Source organism: Gavia stellata, chromosome 25 (genome assembly GCF_030936135.1).
Source record: "Gavia stellata isolate bGavSte3 chromosome 25, bGavSte3.hap2, whole genome shotgun sequence".
Taxonomy (NCBI): Eukaryota; Metazoa; Chordata; class Aves; order Gaviiformes; family Gaviidae; genus Gavia; species Gavia stellata.
Window position 1 is genome coordinate 1,699,128 of NC_082618.1, and position 21,661 is coordinate 1,720,788.

Consider the following 21,661-nt stretch of genomic DNA (forward strand, 5'->3'; position numbering starts at 1 on the left):
AATAAGGAACATGAGCTTTTTGCAGACCCACACCAAGTTTCAAGTACAAATGGCCAAAGCTAAGGTTTTGAATAGAAAACAGATGTAAATCTGTACATTTATACTGTTTTAAACCCAAAATCCCAGGAAGGAGAAAGGAAACATTTTACTTCTGGATGCAAACTTTCTTGCCATTTGTTTGTAATTCTACAGCTGCCAAGCCAGCCAAATCAGACCAAACAGAGGGGTGACAGCTGAGCCTCAGGTGTACTTTTGGATTTACTCTCCTGGAGCTCACAGCTGCTTGGAGGGGACTGGGGAGAGGGGATGTGTCCTGCCAGCACAGGGGACCCAAGGAAAATCACAAAGGGATGTTTCAGCCCTGGGATTTGGACCCATTCTCTCCATCCAGAGCTCGAGGGACAAAATGGGCAGGCACGGGGGGCATATAGAGCGCTTGGGGTTAACCCAGACACATCAGTGCTACAGGACCCCATAAGCAAAAGGAGAATATCAACAGTTACCTTCCCGGGGTGGGTGGATCAACACCTCTGGATGGAAAAGACCGTAGAGTAAGGAGTTTCTTTATCATTCACAATGTCTTTGCCAGCAATGTTAATGCTATCTCTTCTTAAACATTAAAGGCTACAGCCCTACCTACAGTCCTGCCTCATCGTTTAATATCCAGCTTAGAGCCTTCATTTGGAGAGGAAACAAAATGCATCCTCAGAAGCAATTATAAAAACACTAATATGCCCTTCGCACAATCAATACTTCAATGACGCCAAAGCAACAAATAGGATAAAAGAGATACTGGAAGCAGGCTACTGAGCTGAACGGGTCAGCCATGAGACTATTACCCTACCTTCTCCTGCAGACAGGTACCCACCTCCCCTGGTTTGGGAGATGTGCAGGACACGGACGTGCAAAGTGCTGGGCAAAGACCTGAAGCATTTAAGAGTTGAGGTTCCAGGAGTGAGGCACTTGGGAGGTGCTGCTCCACCTGAGTGTCCTGACTGCTGGCACCCTGGGGAGTGGGGAAGGGTGACAACACCGAGGATCCTCTTCCTCCTAAAGTGAGCGCCTCGCAGGCCAACGCGGGAAATCCTTTGTTATCTATTGTTTTGGGTATCGCTATCACCTTGTGTCTTGGAAAAGCAGAGCTATAGACTTACAACTCCTATTTTACATATTAAGTTAGATATATTTAGTCCAAATGTGAATTTGTGTCTAATTGTCTCTCTCCATTCAACTCGGTTGCTTTGACAGAACAAAGTACCTTCTACAAAAATAAACTTGGGTTCTTTCTGCCTGAGGCAGATCTAGACAGTTATCTCCTCTATGGGATTACATATGAATTCTTTATTATAAGCTGCATTATTTGCAGTAGTTTCTGCAGCGCTAGGAAATTCTGATTTTCTTTCTCTTTTCAGTCCTAGCACTCAGCTTCAAGGCACAGATCTGATATTAAGGAATTGCAGTCAGCACAAAGCAGTATTTCTTAATAGAGTAAAAACGCAAAAGAAAGGGTGATCTTGGCTTGATTGATGCCACTTCCTTTGCATATGCCCACCAGCAGTACTTTGGTTAATCAATACGTATTTTGTGTCTGTAGATGCATATGAAATAATGGGTTTGCTATTGAGGCTTTAGGTATAAATTCATTCAATGAACAGGTTAGTTTACTTCCTGGTGTCTCCACACAGTATTTTCTGTGCAAATAAGACATAATAACTCTCTAGAAGGTGGTGACACATGACAAAATCCAAGAAGGATGCACCTGTATTTTAAAGCTAGATGAGTTAATTGGCTCATAAAATGGAAGAACTGTTTGGAGGGGGCAGGAGGGGGAAGGATGAGAAACAACACCTTCTTCCAGAGATGAATTTTGTTTTGAAAATATTAACTCTCATGGCTCAAGTTCAGCTCTAGAAGCCTCAATCCAGAAAGGCACTTAGGAAGCGCTTGCGTTTAAGCAGGCGCAATAGTGCCACAGAAATTAAGAAGACTGGCCAGGTGCTTGAAAGTTAAGTGCTCTGCTGGATCACAGCCTGGGTAGTCAAAGGTGGAATTTAATTTTATTCTCTGATCTGCCTCACCAGCTTCCTGTACCGGCTGCTTCTAACAAGCTCAGGGAGAGACTGGATGCTGAAAATACTGCTAAAACCCTGAGTGCAGAAAAAACCCTAATATATACTTTAGTTCCATGGTATCTAATACCTTAGTGGCCGAGTTTTTAGGCAAAGCCAAGGAAGTTTTGGTCAACCACCTTAACTCTTACAGAATTTGAGGATGGGATTTGGCTGGCAGCTTAATGCCAGCGCGAGGAGGCTGCCGAGGAGGCAGCCCACGGCGTAGAGGTCAAGCTGCGACTTTTTCCCCTTGCCCTGGGACTCCTGGGAAAACCCTGAAGTCAAGGAGACGAATGACAATTGTGCGCAGTGTTACTGGGGTTAACTACCTTTTATGCATTACGGCACCAGTGCATCATAGCGATTAGATCATCTATGAGGCAATAGTCTTACTATGAATAATAAATGCACCATGGGGAAGCCAGAAAGTTCACTGGTCTGATAGTATTCACTTTACAGGGAGCTCCGACTGTGAATGCTGTTCAAAATGAGTCCCACAGAGCACCACCTCTGCAGCCTCCACCGAGTATCACAAGGACACACTAGACTGAAGGATAAATGCACTGGGAAACATAAATCATGTCTAGTTATTTCCACTGTTATTCTCAATGATGCACAGGGCAAGTCTCACAAGTGATATCACATCAAGGGACACGCATTCAGCGCCCGGCTCTTGCTAGTCAGAAAAGGGAAGAGGAGATTTTCCAGGATGGCTGACGGAGATAAATGATTAGTTCCCACTGAATTTTGCCGGGAATTTTCTCCGCCTTGTCACACTGAAGCCGTCACTCAAGTGTGCCGGTACTGAAAGAGCTGTGGAAGAAGTGAGCCAACTGATCTGAGAAGATGACTGAACAAGCTGATACTTCTTATCACTGCCATTAATACTGGTTAAGTCCAAAGACACCAACAACTTTTCTGAACACATGAGACGATGCAATTCCTACCCCAATCAAGCTTCGCATATATTAAACCAAGCCAAAATACGTAGGATTTGTTCAGATCAAAGTAAGCCATGGGCTGGACACAGCACCATCTGTCAGAGGCAGAGATCTTCCAGGGCTTTCTGCAAAGCTTCAGAGCCGGGCGTGAATGCGCACTAAGTGTTAACCTCCTTATTAAGTGTTTTACATCTGCTTTGTACTCACCACATGCTGGAGCTTGAGACAGCACAATGGCAACTCATGCCCAGTAACACCGAAAAGCAAAAGGGCAGGACGCAGGTGAGCAGCGTACAAACACGCTGGACTGCATTTCTTGGAGGAACGGGTGACTGTAACATGGCACAAGCCATCAAACCTGGCCATACGCTGACATAAAAGAACGTGCTGTAAAGCAATCTCATAGGGTAGGATACCGGTCTCAAAAGGATTCGGATGTTCAAGGGAGAGTCCAGGAGGTGATGCAGGTCTTCCAGCAAAACTGGGATGCTTGAAGGGCACGTGCAGGAGGCAGGGTAGAAGGGCCTTCCTTAATTTGGGAGTGAAGCTGGCCTCACTACAGGGCTGGGACAATATTTGGTCATGAATACTATTACTGTTACTATAATTTTCTGCTGACTCGGCAGAGCCGGGATGGACATACGCAGGGAAATGCAGATGGTCTCTGTTTCTTGCCATCAGCCATCAGGCTGTCAGCTGCCTTTTAACTGCGTTCCATATTGGTGAGGCGTTCAGATGAAAAAGAAATACGGCTTGAACAGTTCTCAGAGCCAAGGCTGTGATTGCAGCAGGGCTCTTGGAAAATAGTGTTTTCCTTTGTAAAAATGAACAGGTTTGACCTGAAAGTCCTTGAGAGAGGATGACTGCAAGGCCTTAAAGAGACACTGAGCGCACTAAAAGCTGGTTGGGAATTTCTAACTACGAATTTTTTTGGTTGAAAACCACAGGAGTGTAACGTCATTGATTACATTTTCACCAAGAACAATCCTTAGGCCTAGGAGAAATCTTTAGTCAATGAAGAAAGTGTCTTACCCTTGAAAAAACCCAACGCTCAGTGATTACGAGACAGGACTGCTCTGAGGTCTGAGGCTTCCACCCTGCCTGCGTCACCCGAGGCTGCCGAAAGTGATAAAATCAACTTTGTGGCTCTGGATGAGGTAGGAAAGAGATCTGTGTGCCCCACAGCTCCAGCAAGTGCATCATGAGCTAGTCTTCTCGTTAGAAAGGACAGATGAAAAGACAAAAAAAAAATAACCTTGCCTTTGCAGTCATGATGAACAGGGAGCTTTCTGAAAGCTTTATGAATATAATGGGATGAAAAAAACCTCATTTCTCATCTCAGTTTATTATGAGCCTCATTTATTGGTGTGTAATTTCACGTCAAATTTTCTCTTGGCATTTCCCAAGCGTGCTTTTTGGAAGAAGACAAAGTTCAGTTTGGCTTGGAGTTGGTTTTTAGGAAGACACAAGCCTGATTTTTGTTTTATAGGATAATTTATATCCCAGACATCATAGGCACATGCACAGAGTAAATGTGCTGCTGCTCACCTTGTATAGTGATGAGTGAAAGGAGAAAGCAAATTTCAGAGAAATATTGTTTCAGACACCCAGAAATACTTGAAAGGACAGTTGTCCTCCAGGGAGTGATGCTATAAAACCAGCTTTCAGGAGGCCTAACTTTGCTACATCTCAGCAATTCCTAACTGAATTGCAGCCGCCAGGCACTTGGAGAGCTGGGACCGCTCCGGCTCATGCATCATCCCAACATTAACGAGTGCTCAGTGCCGGAAAGGTGACCATGGCCCAGGCAACGGGGGACGGGAAGGGATGTCCCCAGGCTGCTTCCACTCAGCGGGGCCCAGAGGGCTAATAAAGAAGCAAACCACTGTGCCTTGCAGTATAGAGGGGAATATGTCAGTTGAAACAATACGGGAATCCTTCTTCAGCTGCTCATACCCATTGCTGCTGTTTAAGAGGACTTAAGTAATTTATCTCCCTGCAAGAACATGGAGGGTGAGAGCCAAAGCACGGCTACGCCAAGCCTGCTGGCATCACCCATGCCAGCCCCTTTGCTTCCCAGACACACCAGCCTATGGTGAAAGCCAACACAACAAGCCTCTGGCCCACACGGTCCTTAAAATGCCTGCTGATGTACCCCAAAGATGCAACCTGGATCCCACGTTTCAGCGCATCCCGATGCCCCTGCCCAGCTGGCCAAGAAACGTGTCCTGCTACGGGAGAGTGTCTTGAGTCTTCCCCACACGAGATGGCTGGATGAGATGCATATGATGGCACTGCAGGTATCTCTGGGGTTAGAGATAAAGGGAAACCACTGCCTAAGCATCAAAGCCAGGACTGCCAGATAACCCAAATCTGTCTTGCAAACGTCTTCACCACAGCTCAGCATGGCACAAACATCAGAGCAGACCACGCGTTGGCAGCAGGTGCTACCTCTCTGCCGTGTCTTATCCCAACAGCCATAATACAAAGCACGGATGGTGAGGCACCCCGAGCCCCGTGCCTAGCATGGCTCAGGCATTTCCGCATCAAATATTGAGGGAACATGGCCAGGAATGGATGCACCCCTGAGCAACATGCAGGAAAGGGTGAAAATTCAGAGACTCAGGGTGCCTCCTTTGCCACATCTTTCTCCACAGAGGAGAAGTTAAAGGGCTTGTGGGATGGGTGCCATGCCCAAGAAACACAGCATGTGATAGAAAAAAAAAATCAGCCTGTCTTGGGGATACTGGAGGTGTCCCTGATGCCCACAGCCTGGCTGTGGACAGGGGTGTGAGCACGTGTCCTTGAGGAGCCTCTGGAGCTACCTCACCGGACAACGTCAGTCTGGTCCAAATCCTATAGAAGTGGAAATTCAAATTCAAATTTCTACAAATCCAGGGGGAAGAGCAACATGGGAACGGCTCTGTTCAACAGGAGCAGAGTTAGGCCAAAGACAAGCCCTGCCGAACCTCCCTCGGGATTTAGGCTCCGTTTTCTAAAATCCATTGGTGAAAAGCATAAATAAAGCAAACTTTGCTAAGTCTCTACAAACCTGCACGGCCACTTGCCCTCGCTCTCCGCAGCCCCTTCAGCTATGGAGACGCCGTGGCTGCTCTCCTCATCTGGCTTTCTCCACCCGGGCCCCGAGCCCAGGATGACCAGGGTGGACTCCGACTATGGTCCAGTGTCTTAAACCAACGCCTGGCAGACCCCTAACCGCTGCTTTCCAAAGGCGTACACCGATCCGGTGAAAAATCAGTAAAAAGCTGACACCTGCCAGCATTTCAAGTGAAGATAAGGCATGGCTGAGTCCTAAAATGGATTTCTTCATCCACCAGTGAATCTCAACAGCAACACACAACCTATTGCACAGCAAGAGTTATCATTTTTCCCAGCAAAGATGATCAGTGTCTTCCCAGCATAAAAACCAACTTGTCAGTAAAAGCACTAGAATCCAGTGGGGTGAAAATAGCGGTCCCTTCCCCCGCCTCTACTTGTCCCCATCTGTCAGTGGGTAACAGGCAGGGATGACAAATCATTTTCTATCAAGAGGAAAGAGAGAGACGGGCGCTCTGCGGCTGCCTGCCTGCAATTTCCTTTCCCGAGGAGGGATAGCTATAAACCGCCCAAGCACCTCAGCGGGAAGAGCAGAGCTGCTCTCCGGCTCCCAACGCAGAGGTTATAGCCCGTTTAGAAAATAATCAAAATACAGCTCCATTTCCATGGAGGCGGTTGTGATGAAAAGCATTTTACCAGTTTGGAAAACTACACTGGAGCTTCTTATAAAGCATCTTCAAGCACCTAAAGTAAATACTGAGCTGACAACTAAAATGCCAAACATAGGATCAGAATTCATACTTGTTCCGACTCCTGCTCTTAAAATAAATGCCAGCAGTGATTGGATATTGTTCAGTGGTGGAAATGTTTCTTCCAACCACACAACAATCACTCTGAAGAGCAAAATCAACTTCTCTAACAGGGATACAGGTACAAATAAACAGACCGTGCCTGTACACGAATGTAATGTATTATCGGTGTATCACTATTTCTAAAGCTATATTTCTAAGACCTTTTCCAAGGTCAGTCCTACTCTGCCTCGTATTTTGTTCCAAGTTAACTTGATTTTTATTCAGAAACAGCCTTAAGCCCCAATTTCTAAGTGAATTTTGGTGCCTGACTGATAAAATACTTTTTAAAAGCTGGCCTTGAGTTTATATTCTTGGCAGGTTTGGGTTGGGGGCGGGGGGGTTGTTGGTTTGTTTGGGTTTTTATGTTTCCTAAACTGCTGGAGTCTCTGGGCTCTTGGCAAGGCATAGGCAGCTCTGTGATAGCCTGCATCAAACCCACTGCTGCTACGGCTGCTCCACGCTACAGGGAGGCTTTTTGTGCGGGGAGATAGAGGAGGGAGATGTGATCCATCCCCACGCAGCTTCGTCCCGCAGATCAGGCTGGGCCAACTGTAACTCCAACGTCTGTTAAATAAAACTTACGCCGGGCTTTGGTGGTTCCCCCATTACTTGTACCAAGGTTTAGCCCCCAACTTTTCAAACTGGCTCTTGCTCTAACTCCAAAATTTCTTTCCCTGATAGGTGAGGGCAGAGTTTCATCCCCTTCCCCTCCTGCCGACAGCCCCACTTGAGCATCCCCCACCGCCAGCACTGACTTCTGCATCACCTGCATCTGACCAGCTTCGTGAAGATTGCAGTTCCTCAGTGTAAATTCTCAGAAATGTTAAAAGAGAGGATATTTGAAGAGTACGTACTCCCACGTAAGCAGCTGGTATCTGGTAATGCTACCCCAAAGCCTTCAACTAGTCAAAGGCACGTTCTCTCCTTCCTTGCAACCAGATGCACCGACACCTCCTGCAACCAACCACAAAATAAAGCTTGGGAGGCATTTCGCATCAAACCCTATCTGTGCTCCTCAAAGTCCTTCCCTCAGAAGTTCAGGCTGATTTGTTCCCACACTTCCCAAAAAAACCCTTCGCGGCCGCATGCGTAATTTCATGACTAATTCAGTCTCAGCAAAGCTAAGTGCGGACAGGGGAAAAAAAGCCCTGCACATGATGAGAAACTTGATTCAACCCTAACTACGGCGTCTCAGCGAACCCTCACAAGCCTAATAAAGCCTTATGAATAAATTACATGCTTTTCAGCTTCCTATTTTTCAAAGTGATAAAAAAATGTAACAACGCGTCACCGCAGATCTCCCGCATCCTGCCACACGCCGTATCCTGCGAGCCTCAGCGCGCACGTCGCGCAGGGGCTTCTGAAGCCAGCAGACGGAGGAACGCTGGAATTCAAGCCCAGGCGCTGATGGACAGGGTGGTTAAAAAGGGATTTCAGGTGCTGCCTACCGTCAGCTATCTCCGCCTGCACCCAGACTTTAATATATTAATCAGAAGAACTGAGAGAGAGAGAGAGAGACACATTTGAAGATGATCAAACAAAAAGCCCCGGCAAAACAACATTTCAAATGACAGCAGTAATACACATCGCAGAGTCAAAACGTGACACCTGGTATTAGATGTCTGTGCATTTGGTTGACATCATAAAAATAAATTCCACCCTAACCGGGGATATTTTTACATTTTGATGACAGGCACTAACTATTTAGATATTAGGTTCATGCAAGTAGAAACCTAGCCAAATACCCGTCCAGCAATGGTATTTATGTGCTCCCCATTATGCTCGCGTCTATCACTCTCCATTTTAGAGACGGGCACAATGACATATCAAGACACAGGGTATCCGCACTGGAGCCTGTGTTCCCAGTTGGGCTGGGAAAGCAAGCCTGTGCTAGCGTGGTTTTTTTTTTTTACAAAAACAGCGGAAAAAAATCAAAACATCTTTCTCACGACTCACAGCCCTGCCCTGACATCCTTCCTCTGCTCCCACCCAGCACCTCAGGGGGGGATTTTCTGCCTCCCATAGGGCTGGATACAGGCTGCCCATCCCTCGCCTCAGACCCGACAAAGCCACGGATGCCGAAAGAACCGCTTGTTCTAAATACCCTTGCTGTATTCTTCTTAACAAAAAGATATAGCCATAATTTTATGGAAAACGTATGCAGGAAGAGAAGGATTTGATTTTCTGAATGCAGAAAGAGTCAAGCTCCCTTATGGAATCTGAATATACCGATTTGATGGCCTTCCTTTTTTTTTTTTTTGGCCTGACCCTCTCAACATTTCAGCGTATGAAAAATCATACTCATATAAACAAAATGGGCTCCTTCATGGATGAAACGCACACAAGAGATTTGTACCATTAAAATGCTATTTAATCTATTTTAAGGGTTTCTGAAAGACTGAAGGGTACACAGGCATGGTACCCTCTGGGAAAGGATCAATGTCACTGTCAGTGCAATGAGGTTACTTCTGTGCCTAAGCGGCTGCAGGATAAGAGTCTGATTATTAAAGCAATCCCCACTAACAACGTGCTCAGTGCCCTCGGTGTACCCATCTGGTTTTCAAAGCTCCATATTCCCAGCCCTTACAGCTACGCATGTGGATGCAACTCTGCCTGCTCCACGCACGCAACAGCTGGTTTGGCAGCACGTACTGGGTTTGCGTGGCAAGGTTTTGGTAGCGGGGGGCTACAGGGGTGGCTCCTGTGAGAAGGTGCTAGAAGCTTCCGCTGTGTCCGACAGAGCTAATGCCAGCCGGCTCCCAAGACGGACCCGCCGCTGGCCAAGGCCGAGCCCATCAGTGACGGTGGTAGCGCCTCTGGGATGATGTAGTTAAGAAAGGGGAAAAACAACTGCGCAACAGCAGCCAGAGAAGAGAGGAGTGGGAATAAGTGAGAGGACCAGCTCTGCCGACACCAAGGTCAGTGAAGAAGGAGGGGAGGAGGTGCTCCAGGCATCGGAGCAGAGGTTCCCCTGCAGCCCGTGGTGAAGACCATGGTGAGGCAGGCTGTGCTCCTGCAGCCCATGGAGGTTCACAGTGGAGCAGATATCCACCCGCAGCCCGGGGAGGACCCCACGCCGGAGCAGGGGGATGCCCAAAGGAGGCTGTGACCCCGTAGGAAGCCCACGCTGGAGCAGGCTCCTGGCAGGACCTGTGGCCCTGTGGAGAGAGGAGCCCACGCTGGAGCAGGTTTGCTGGCAGGACTTGTGACCCCGCGGGGGTCCCGCGCTGGAGCAGTCTGATCCTGAAGGGCTGCACCCCATGGAACGGACCCATGCTGGAGCAGTTCGTGAAGATCTGTAGCCCGTGGGAAGGACCCACATTGGAGAAGTTCCTGGAGAACTGTCTCCCACGGGATGGACCCCACGCTGGAGCAGGGGAAGAGTGTGAGGAGGAAGGAGCGGCAGAGACAACACGTGATGAACTGACCACAACCCCCATTCCCCATCCCCCTGTGCCACTGTGGGGGATGAGGTAGAGAATTCAGGAGTTAAGTTAAGCCCGGAGAAAAGGGAGGGGTGGGGGGAAGGTGTTTTTAAGATTTGGTTTTATTTCTCATTATCCTGCTCTAATTTGATTGGTAATAAATCAGATTAATTTTCCCAAGTCGAGTCTGTTTTGCCCGTGACGGTAATGGTGGGTGATCTCCCTGTCCTTATCTCAACCCACGAGCCTTTCGTTTTATTTTCTCTCCCCTGTCCGGCTGAGGAGGGGAGTGACAGAGCAGCTTTGGTGGGCACCCGGCGTCCTGCCGGGGTCCGCCCACCACACAGCACCAGAAATCTGGCCTGTTCAATCTGGATGACAAATTTGGGGAAGAAAAATCTGGGATATTAAGAGGACAAGCCGTGCTTTTCCTCTGGAAATACTTTTAAAAGATCCAACCCAAACTTCAGACAATTTAACATTCACAGTAAAAAGTAGCTCGAGTCAGTCATTAAACCTCAAAGGGATCCCTGAATTGTGCTTTTCTTAATGAATTCAATAATCGATTCTTACTACGCAAATAAGGTGTGGGATGGATCAGCTAATAAGCATTCTCAGTTAATTGCTTTCTTCAAGTGACAATTTGTACAAATGATACCATCAAAGTAGTAATAATATCCTTATTGATTAAATTAATCTCTAAAAGGCAACTCAAATAAGTTTAATTAGCAATGCATGACAGAAGCACAAAACACTCTGAAAACAACCTTGTAACCCATCCCAGACTTTGAAATCATGGCAAAAGTCATGCAATAGACTTTTGCATCTTTATTCAAATAGACACACGCAATTTTATGGAGCATCTTTAGTGAATGTCTGTGACTAACCACGAAAACCCATGAAACCCTCCCTGCAGAGAAGAAGCGAGACACGCAGTCACTAAAAGCCAGGGCTGCAAACAGTTTTAAAATAAAATAAAAATTTTCATCAGAAGGAGCAGAGACGGTCAGAGACGCCTCCATGCCAAAATTCACACATGGAGCTGGTGGGGACCCAGAGCAGCGTCAACACTTTCAAGCTGTGGAAATTGGACACCGGGTTTATAAAATCAGAGCAGAAACTTGTTCAGTACAGCCAAGGGTTAAAAGAGTGGGCTCAAAGCTTGTTCAGAGAGAGCAGGTTATTCTTTCTGGGACCAACAGCAGGAGCTGGGCCCGGGGAAGGGGCCAGGCTGTGGTCCACAGCACCCGCACGCTCCCCAGGACGAGCGGTGGGAGCTTGGAGCAATACTTGCTCTCCCTATTCCTACGGCAAGACCGAGACCAGGTATGAGACGTCTTCACACACACCGGCTCCAGCAGCTTCACCGGCGTCATCCAGTCAGCAGCCGGGCACGAAGACGAGATTTCCACAAGCGGTCTGCTGGGGGGAGTTATTAACGCGGGAACGGGTCAAATGTTTGGCCCTTGCGGCTGTCAACACAGTAAGAAAGACCTGGTGCTGGTATAATTTGATTGCAAGGCACACTTGGGGTGGCGGGGGGAAAGAAAAAAAAGCGCGTTGAATACCTCTCAGTTGAAGTATTAGCCTAAACTGCCTTGCTTAGGAAACACTTCTCCGCTCTCTGCCAAGAAAAGGGGAATTAGACTCAATTCTGCCTCGGCAAGTGAAGTAGTGGACGTGAGGGACAAGAGGAGTGAATAAGCACAACCTTCTGGAGACGCTCCAGTGTGATAAAAGAAAATACACTAACACAGAGAACAGCGTGTTCCCTTTGTCAGGGCCAAAGCTACCCCGCAAGCAGAACAGGAATTTGCCTGGGGCAGCAATACGCTTAATGGCTTTATTATTATTTTCTGAGCAATCCGTGGATGCTTCCCAGCACGTACGGGGGAGCAGGGAGCCCAGAGCCACCTTTGTGAATGTAGCGGGGTTGTATTTTCTTAAGTGGCTCATGCAGGAGCTTTCTCATTTAGCTAACCTTCTCCATTATTTATTTCATTTTGTTATTCAGACTACTTGCACTTAATTTTACTATAATATAGTTAGCTTGTGCTTTTGCCTGAAACACCATAATTTTTCCATGTCCTTCTCATAGTCTCAGTTGGTTTATTATCTCATTTTTGTTCTTTGAGCGTTTTTGGCAATACAAAAATACAATGTTTACAAAATGCCACATGATTCTCAGAAAGATGATGGAATTTGCACCAACATCAAAAGGAAAAGAGCTACTTTCTGTATTTATTTTCATCCAAGAATCACTGAAACAAACAAGGAACCACCAAATTACTTTTCTGACTACAGGCAGCCACTCATCAGGCAAAACAGCAAAACACCCACAAAAAGCCTAAAAATTTTCTATTCCAGTTGATCCTTTAAAACGATTTTATTAACAAGGAGTCCTACATTACTGGTAACGTGACATGGCAGCTACAGACCCCAGTCACTGCAGGTTGAGAGCACATGAGGAAGGGCTGGCAACCTTTGTACATCAGGACTATTAGATACATTCATCTGAGACCTGACATCTGCCTGAATCCATAACGAGACTCTGTTTCCTTACACATCCAATGACTAGCCTTGGATAAACTATTTATAACTGAAATCTTACTGCAAAGCGGGATCAAATACCTGGCCATCGCAGACACACCATCTCCAGGACCGCTCGCTCTCCGTATGAGCTACCTGACCTGCATAGACAACGCCAACGTGTATTAAACGGGACTGATGCGAGATGAACTCTTGGTCGCTAAACAAGACGCTTGCACACAGACTGATTTTTGGAGCTCAGGAATCTTTGAAAATCTACTTTCTATGTAGTCTTACAAGGTAGATTTCCTAAGTATTTTGGCTCTCAAAACCCCCAGTATTTTTAAAACCTTGACCGGAACACACAGCATATGAGTGGGCAAACAGCAGGGAAACATATGGGTTGGAAACGCAATCCTAGGAAAGTCACTTGGGGAAGAGAGGGATTATTTTTTTCCAAAAGGATGTTTATTAGACAGCCTTTCTAAAAAATTCAGCATGTGAAAAAGCAGAGGACATATGCTCATCACTTGTTCCTGAGACATCCGTCTTATTTTTCCAGTTAAGAAGCCATTCTGCCATGAAATCCCCCAAAAACCTAGCAGATGGGTTGAATTATTAATCGTGAGAAGACTAGTTCCACAATGATATTACTAAAAAGATCCCATAAACAAACAAATAAGGATAGCCACAAGAGAAGCTTGGTTTCGAGCAGTATCTCCCTAGACCAAAGAAGCGAGCTGCATGATGATGTGCAATAATTACTTCATACAGAGAAGAGCTATGTGGCATACTTAAAGCCTTTAATTTCTATTCCCTTGTTTAAGTGAGCTTATTGCTCCCTGTAGCCAATAACAATAGATTTCTTAAGTTTCTCCTGATTTTCCAGCAAAGCAAATATCCTCTGGTAAATCTATGAACTGAACAATGATTTTTCATTTTTACAACAGCACAGTCAATTCAATTTTCCAGTTATAAGTCTCAAGCCTCTCCCTATCAGCTTGTTAACGTACAAGTGCTGTACTCTAAAACATGCCCGGAAGAATCTCCATAGACTTTGCCATCCCAAGTTGCTTCTGAACATTGAATTCATTGCTTATGAATCACTTCACTGTATGTAAACACTTGAATCACTAAGCCACATCAAATATTGTACACAGTAATCAAGTGATGATGTCGCAGTGGATTCTGTAAGGACGAACGTCTGCGCGGATGCACCGAGGCAGCTCTAAAAACGTGGCTATTAGTGTTTCACTTTAAAAAAGCAGGTTTTGCCTGTTTATGAACTTATTTTATTTGCCTGTAAAATATTTTCAGGCTTTGTGTCTTCTTGAGATACTCACATGAGTCCCACCAACCTTCCTAAAACTGTTCTCATGACAAAAACGGCGCTATATTTTGGCTCATGTTTAAGATACCTACAACTTACAGTAATGGTGCGACAGCGTGACCAGGGCCTATATATGTCGGCATGCCATTTCATCTCAGTAGCTTTTGCATCAGGTCAGACAGATAAGCATCCAAGAAAGAAAAAATTGCACTCATCCCTAAAAGCAAGTAATTTTCCCCCTTAGACTTAAATTAAAATGCTATAAAACACATCAATGCTCAGTTCCCCTAAAGGATTCCAATAACTGTTTATGCTAATTTGTTAAAGTGTTGCTTTGGGTTCCTTAAATACTGTTAGATGCAATCTTTCCTTGCAAACGTGTCACAAACCTTGATGCCGAGCTCTATGTTCTCCCCTCCGTACACATCCATCCCAGGATCGAGAAGCCCAATCTCTCCAAAGAACTTTCTGTGCACAACGAACGAGCAACCGATCATCGCCGGTGTCCTGTGTGAAAAGAAAACCAACAGAAATGCACAGTTATTGCCATTTTCCCATTTTTTAATGGACTGAGGGCTAACTTCTGCAAAGTTATCTCAGAGACTTTGCAGCAATGAGTGAGATCTGTGCCTCTGAAGACATTATTTTACCACTACAATGAAACTGTCCAAAATTTAAGTTCATTTCACTGTGTAGACAGGAGAAAGAGTTCTCCTAGGATTAAATTACTGAAAAGCCTTCAGGTCTTGCTCTGTCACAAACACCTTGGTGCGTCCAAGGGCCAGGGCACAAATTCTTGGGGTTTCCACCCCCGATTTGTGAAGGAAATATAATAATGGCATTTCCTTTCTTTTACTTTCTTCTAGCATGTCTAGTAACAGAGTAGACTTCAGGACAGACACTAATTTTTACTGTGCCTTGTGAAACGAGGTTCCAATTGGGATCTTTCTTACGTATCTCAAAGGAGTCATTATCAACTAGCAACAGCAAAGCAAACTGCAAATTTGCAAAAGCGAATTCTTTAAAAAGTCAAGACAACTGCTTGCAGAAACATCTGCTGTGTCATCTGCCCAGTTCCACCAATACAATCACAGAATCATTACGGTTGGAAAAAACCTGTAAGATCATTGAGTCCAAACATCACCCCAACCCCACCATGCCCACTAAACCATGTCCCGCAGTGCCATGTCCACACGTTCCTTGAACCCCTCCAGGGATGGGGACTCCACCACCTCCCTGGGCAGCCTCTTCCAGTGCTTCACCACTCTCTCAGGAAAGGCATTTTTCCTAATATCCAGCCTGAACCTCCCCTGGCACAACTTGAGGCCGTTTCCTCTTGTCCTATCGCTTGTCACTTGGGAGAAGAGACCAACACCCACCTCCCCACAACCCCCTTTCAGGTAGTTGTAGGGAGCAATGAGGTCTCCCCTCAGCCTCCTCTTCTCCAGACTGAACAACCCCAGCTCCCTCAGCCGCTCCTCATCAGACTTGTGCTCCAGACCCCTCACCAGCTCCGTCGCCCTTCTCTGGACACGCTCCAGCACCTCAGTGTCCTTCTTGTCGTGAGGGGCCCAAAACCGAACACAGGATTCGAGGTGCGGCCTCACCAGCGCCGAGGACAGGGCACGATCACCTCCCTACTTCTGCTGGGCTTTGGGTTAGAGATGAAGTTGTCACGTTCATCCTGCGAAACCTGGTGCCCTCCAGCTAACAGTGCTGCTCGGCTCCACCTCTGCAAGAGCAGCCAAGCGTAGTGTCCAGGCAGGGCAAATAATAGAGAAAAATGAGAGGAGTACTAACAAAACTGACATCAATAGAATAGCAGAAAGATTGAGGAAACACTTAGTGTCATGGGTTAATTTATAATAACTATGCAATTTCAAGGATGTAATAGATGGTGGTGTTTCCTAACAACCCTGGCTGCCACGGGCACACGCACCGTCCCTCCCTCGTTACCTTGCAAAACGCTGGACCAGATCTCCATCTGATACAGCTTCCCTGAGGTGAGGATGCTGCTCTGATTCATGCAAGCTGAGATCATGTTTGGGGGTATTTTTTGAGTGGTTAAACACCTGTGACTCTCTCCATAAAATTACACTTTGCCACAGAGCACGGCACTGAACAAAACCGTATCATTATGCTCTTGCTGCTTGGAGCTACACTAATCTGTTGCGGTTATGGTATGTGGAAAGTTTACCCCCGGGATATTTTCTGTACTAAAATAAAAATATAAAAACCGTTCTCCCCTTTAACTTGCTTTCATTTCAATCCATGCTGTAAAGAAAAAAATCAAGGATCCACTTAGAGGGATCAGCAGGGAGGGGACAATGAATTTTACAGCTAAGCCATGCCAAGGTACTGCCAGAGCCTGCTCTTACGGGGAGCTACGGGACCCTCCTGCCCACCCTGAGCTTAGTGCTTCGAGCAAGGGGAAACTCCACCACGCAGGATGGGGTGGCCACCACCTCTGCAGCTCCTCGCCTGAGCCTAAGGGACACTCGCCTTGTGCTGCCTGGCAAAGACTTGCAGGGTGTAACACCGACGGTAGCTCATGTATCTGGACATCTCACACCACTTAGAAATGCCCCTTCTCCAGAGGGAACCTGGTTTTGAGGTAGAAACGGGGCAACAGGATCATGTATTTTAACGGCAGCCCCAAAGTCCTGGCTCAATGCACATTTCACAGCTTGTCCGTGCTGTGGAGCACGCTCAAGGCTGAACTAAGCAGTTACAGCTCGCAGAGGAGGAAAGCACCCTCGAATATACCCAGACACAGCTTACAGAGAGCAAGGATCAGGCCCACGCCCAACCTATCCATCCACACCACGCAAAACGCCCGTATCTGCCAGAGGAGCACCAGGGATCCCCAGCGCACCCCCGGCAGCCGCAGGGCTCAACAACTCCCAAGGGACCTGCAGCTCGGCTCCACCGACACTCGGCCAGATGAACCTTTGTGAAACCCTTGAGTTCCTTGGATGAAGAGTTCTAACCACTTAAGGATTATTATTTATAGACATTTTAATAGTTTTAATAGACTGGTAGAACAGCTGAATGCTGCTGCCATATTAAATTAGTTAGAATTGGAATCCATCAGGGGCTTTTTTTAATAGATTCCTTCCCTGACAGCCAGCTCGGCCTTCCTTCCAATAAGTGGTATAATGTTTCATGGTTTGCTGCCACTCTAGTACTTAAGATTTCAATTCTATTGCTTTATTTGTAGCAAGTTAACTGCTATTAGCAGAAACAATTCTTTCTGAAATGATAACCACGTTAGAGATGCCAAATCTAATAGCTCCATTATCCTAGATTACCTCCTGGAATTACCTAGAAGGGTATGTTGCTTTGGTTTCACACGGAGCATGAAGAACCCAGTTCATCTCCTCTGCTGGGAATAGGTGTGGGGGAGCACAGGAACCTTTGACTTCTCCAGGTAAAACCTGTTAGGTCTGTCAAAGGCACTCAGAGAACAGTTAAAGCCAGAAAAACAAAATCCAGGTGAAAGTTTCAGACAAATGAAACTGCCTTTCTGACCCAATAATGCGGATCTCTGGGAACTCACCACCAGATAAACAAGGTTTTCTGAACGGGAAGCTGCTCAACAGCCATGCACGGGAGCTGTACCCCAAGAAAGCTTTTTCAATCATTATTTTCCAACATGACTTCAGTTCATAGACCGCAGAGTCACTGATCCTTTCCAAAATGCTCTTGGAAACAGCCTGATTGGGATTTTGTAACTTCACCTTCAAATTTTCCTCCTCTTCATTTTGCTGCACACTCTGTTTTCAACACACGATACCGTGAAGCATGCAAAGCAGTGCTCCCGAGCGGATCTGAGGTCCCTCAAGCAATACAAATTAAGTGCTACATTCTTCGCTGTAACAATGCCTCCATATTAAATAAATGAGGAACCAAGCGGCGCTCAACAATTTAAATAAAAACACCATTTGATTTTGTAGTAAATCCTTCAAAAAGGTGGACGTTTACAATAATAGATAGCCCATCCACAGTGAAATAATGGCCTGCAGACAAAGAGTTGATAAAGCCTCTTGTTCCTCTGTCCCTTAATTAAAAGCATTAACACAGTTTGTTTTTAAAAATCACACAGCTCAGCTCAGCTAAATGCATTTTTATTTGTCCCGATAGCTATTCTTTCTTTAATGAGAAAGGAAAAGCAGAATTTGGCAGAATAGGATGAACAGAGATGTTTAGCAGAATTATTGGATTTGTATCCAGAAATCCACAGCGTTAGCTCCTTGCTAGTATTTCAGTTGGCTCTGCTATACAGTAAGTGACGAAAGGTCAAGAAGAGCAGCTTTTATAAAATATCCTCAGCGTGAATCTCTAAATAAAGATGAAGAAGATACACGGAAAAACGTTTATCCTAGTCTATTAAGTTACTTTAATGGTCTTCCTTTCTTTAGTGCACAGTTACCATCTAATGATTAAAAAGTCTCAAGTAGATTGCTTCTTCAATTCAAGGAAATTAATTTTCCTACACAATTGGATTTTGCTTCCAATTTTATACTAAAGCGCAAGTTATAAAATATGTAGGAAAAAAGATATTAAAAAAATGATTAGCGGTCACACCGCTGAGCGCAGGAAGGCTGAGAATCTACTTTAAGAACTGCTGGGGTGACCAGCTTCCGTTAAGTGCTGTTGTTTTTAATAAACTTCAATCACGGTGTTGCTCTACCTTCAACAACACATTCCCACTGCTTAAGGAGACACAGCACCGCATTTAGCACATCTGGAATGGTCCTTTACCTACCCAGAACTGTGTTATTTGTTGCTCACCCAAATTTGCCATTCCTAATTTAACACACCAAACTCAAAGATCTTCTTTTCCATTTTGAGATTTCAGACTTGTCCAAAGCACGCACAATTTCCCACTTCTGCTGCCCGTCTGCACCTCTGCGTTTCAGCTGATGGTCACTGACGGGAACCAGCATCTCAGCTGGGAACACTGGAAGACTCTGAGCTTTATGGTCTAAATTTAATAAACTCATAACATGTAGAAAATTTCAGGTCAATTATCAAATTTGGTCAAATTAAGCCTGTGGGTTTAAATAGTAGCCTATCAATATTTCCCCAACTATACCAGGGTAAGGGAGAACACCATCTGTATTTTTACATAGCACTCTATGAGAAAACACTTGATTTTCTTTTGGCCTTAGATAAAATTAAGGACCCAACTGGCATCACAGAATCACTAAGGTTGGAAAAGACTTGTAAGATCATCAAGTCCAACCACCAACCCAACCCCACCATGCCCACTAAACCATGTCCCACAGTGCCACATCCACACGTTCCTTGAACCCCTCCAGGGATGGTGACTCCACCACCTCCCTGGGCAGCCTCTTCCAGTGCTTCACCACTCTCTCAGTAAAGACATTGTTCCTAATATCCAGCCTGAACCTCCCCTGGCGCAACTTGAGGCCATTTCCTCTTGTCCTATCCCTTGTCACTTGGGAGAAGAGACCAACACCCACCTCCCCACAACCCCCTTTCAGGTAGTTGTAGAGAGCGATGAGGTCTCCCCTCAGCCTCCTCTTCTCCAGACTGAACAACCCCAGCTCCCTCAGCCGCTCCTCAGCAGACTTGTGCTCCAGACCCCTCACCAGCTTCGTCGCCCTTCTCCAGACACGCTCCAGCACCTCAGTGTCCTTCTTGTCATGAGGGGCCCAAAACTGAACACAGCATTTGAGGTGCAGCTCACCAGCAGAAACAACTGTGCTGTCCCCTCTGTGCTTCTGCATTTCTGGCACAGCGAACATATTGCAGAATAAACAAAGACCAGGATGTGTAGCACAGGTTCATAGCAAAAGAAATTAAATACACGTATGTGGCATGAAGGACTGACCCCTCTGGTCATAAGACAGGGTTAATCAGATTCTGCCCCCAGGCAGCAGACCTCCATGGGGCAGAGACCACACAGAAGAGAGACCTCCAGAGACCACGCAAAACCCTTTGCTCCGCTGGCAACAAGCAGTGTCCCTGGGGCTCGGGGACTGCTCGGCCTCACGAAGGGACTCCAGGCTGGAGCCCTCCCATTCCGGCTGCCTTCCTGGCTGGTCCAGCCCACTGCAGACCACGCACTGGGCCCAGTCCGACCGCAGCAGGATGGCTCCAGGATGGCGGAGGGGCAGCGTCTCTGCTGACTGAAGAAATGAAAAATTAATCGGGGAAAAACCAAACCCATTTTTCAGTTGCACTCGGCTTGGTGACCACCTGCATCCTTGGCAGTGGCCCTCTGGAGCCCGAGCTGGCTCTCAGGGCCCGTGGAGTGGCAAGGCCACGACCAGGACAGGTACAGGCAGAGCCTGGAGGTGGAAAGCATCCCTCTTCTTCTCTGAAATGAGATTACGCCAGGATATGACAGTTACTCTCTGTCCGGGGGAAATGGCAGGGCCAGGCAGAGCGAACCAGAGGCCTGAAGGCAAACCTGGCGCTGCCCGGCCTGCCCGCTGTCTTTGTTAGCATCACCCCAACACCATGCTTTGCTCCTCTTCCCATGTCCTCAGGGGCGGTTCAGTCACATCCGGGAGGAACCAGCGAGAACAAGGATGAGGACAAGGAAGAGGATGAGGTGGCACCCTCCTGCCCGGTGCCGGCCCTTGCAGCCCTCCTCCCCACGAGCGCCTCAATAGCAACAGCAAACAGGCAGTGCCCCTGCCTCACCCCTTAGCCCCGTCTCAGTTTCTCCCAAAAGCAAGCACACAGGGCAGACAGGGCCCAGATACGCTAAATACAGAATCAGTACGGTTGGAAAAGACCTGCAAGATCATCGAGTCCAAATACCATGCTATGGAGTGGTATTTGCATTAAATGTGAACTTTGGATCATTAATTTAAGAAGTTTGCAGTAATGGAAGAGTGTTTGAGTGCCAGGGCAGCCACGGGAGGCAGCTAACAGCAGTGCACGAGCACGAGGGCAAGATGCTGATCACGACAGCCCAAGAACTAATGTCACACATGAAGCGCATCTCCAAAGGAGAAATATATATTGCTTCTGCCTCCTACAGCGGGGCATCTACACGCAGATGCAGAGTCAGGCAGGAGCCACGCTCTCAGCTTCCCTTCACTGCCTGCGTAATGGCTTGGGCAGATAAAAGCTGGATGCCTTTCACAAGAATGTAATAAAATTTCTAAGAAGGAATGGCATTTTAGCTCACAGCAGCGTACCTTGCTTAATATTATCCCCAGGACGGCATCTGCAATAGTTGTTTCTTGAATAATTCTAGCTTCCCTGCCCCAGTGACCTTGGTTAATTGTCTGTTTCGAATGGGTTTATTTTCCCGCTGTTGCTAAGTACTACAGAATCTGCGAAACAAATTAAAAATAAGAGATACCACATAAAAGAGATGCTAGATTGAATGCCTCTTCTGAATTTACTGGCGATTAATATGACTTAAACTTTT

The 21,661-nt window shown here is 46.5% G+C and overlaps 1 protein-coding gene across 1 annotated transcript in view; it reads right to left on the reverse strand.

The window, feature by feature from the left end:
- The window catches only part of GALNT17 (polypeptide N-acetylgalactosaminyltransferase 17), a 223,481-nt gene that overhangs the window by 63,984 nt on the left and 137,836 nt on the right, over positions 1–21,661 (reverse strand). Inside the window, exon 6 of the mRNA XM_059829352.1 lies at positions 14,634–14,751. Within this exon, the coding sequence (XP_059685335.1) occupies positions 14,634–14,751 (118 nt within the window). The remainder of the gene's footprint in view (positions 1–14,633; positions 14,752–21,661) is intronic.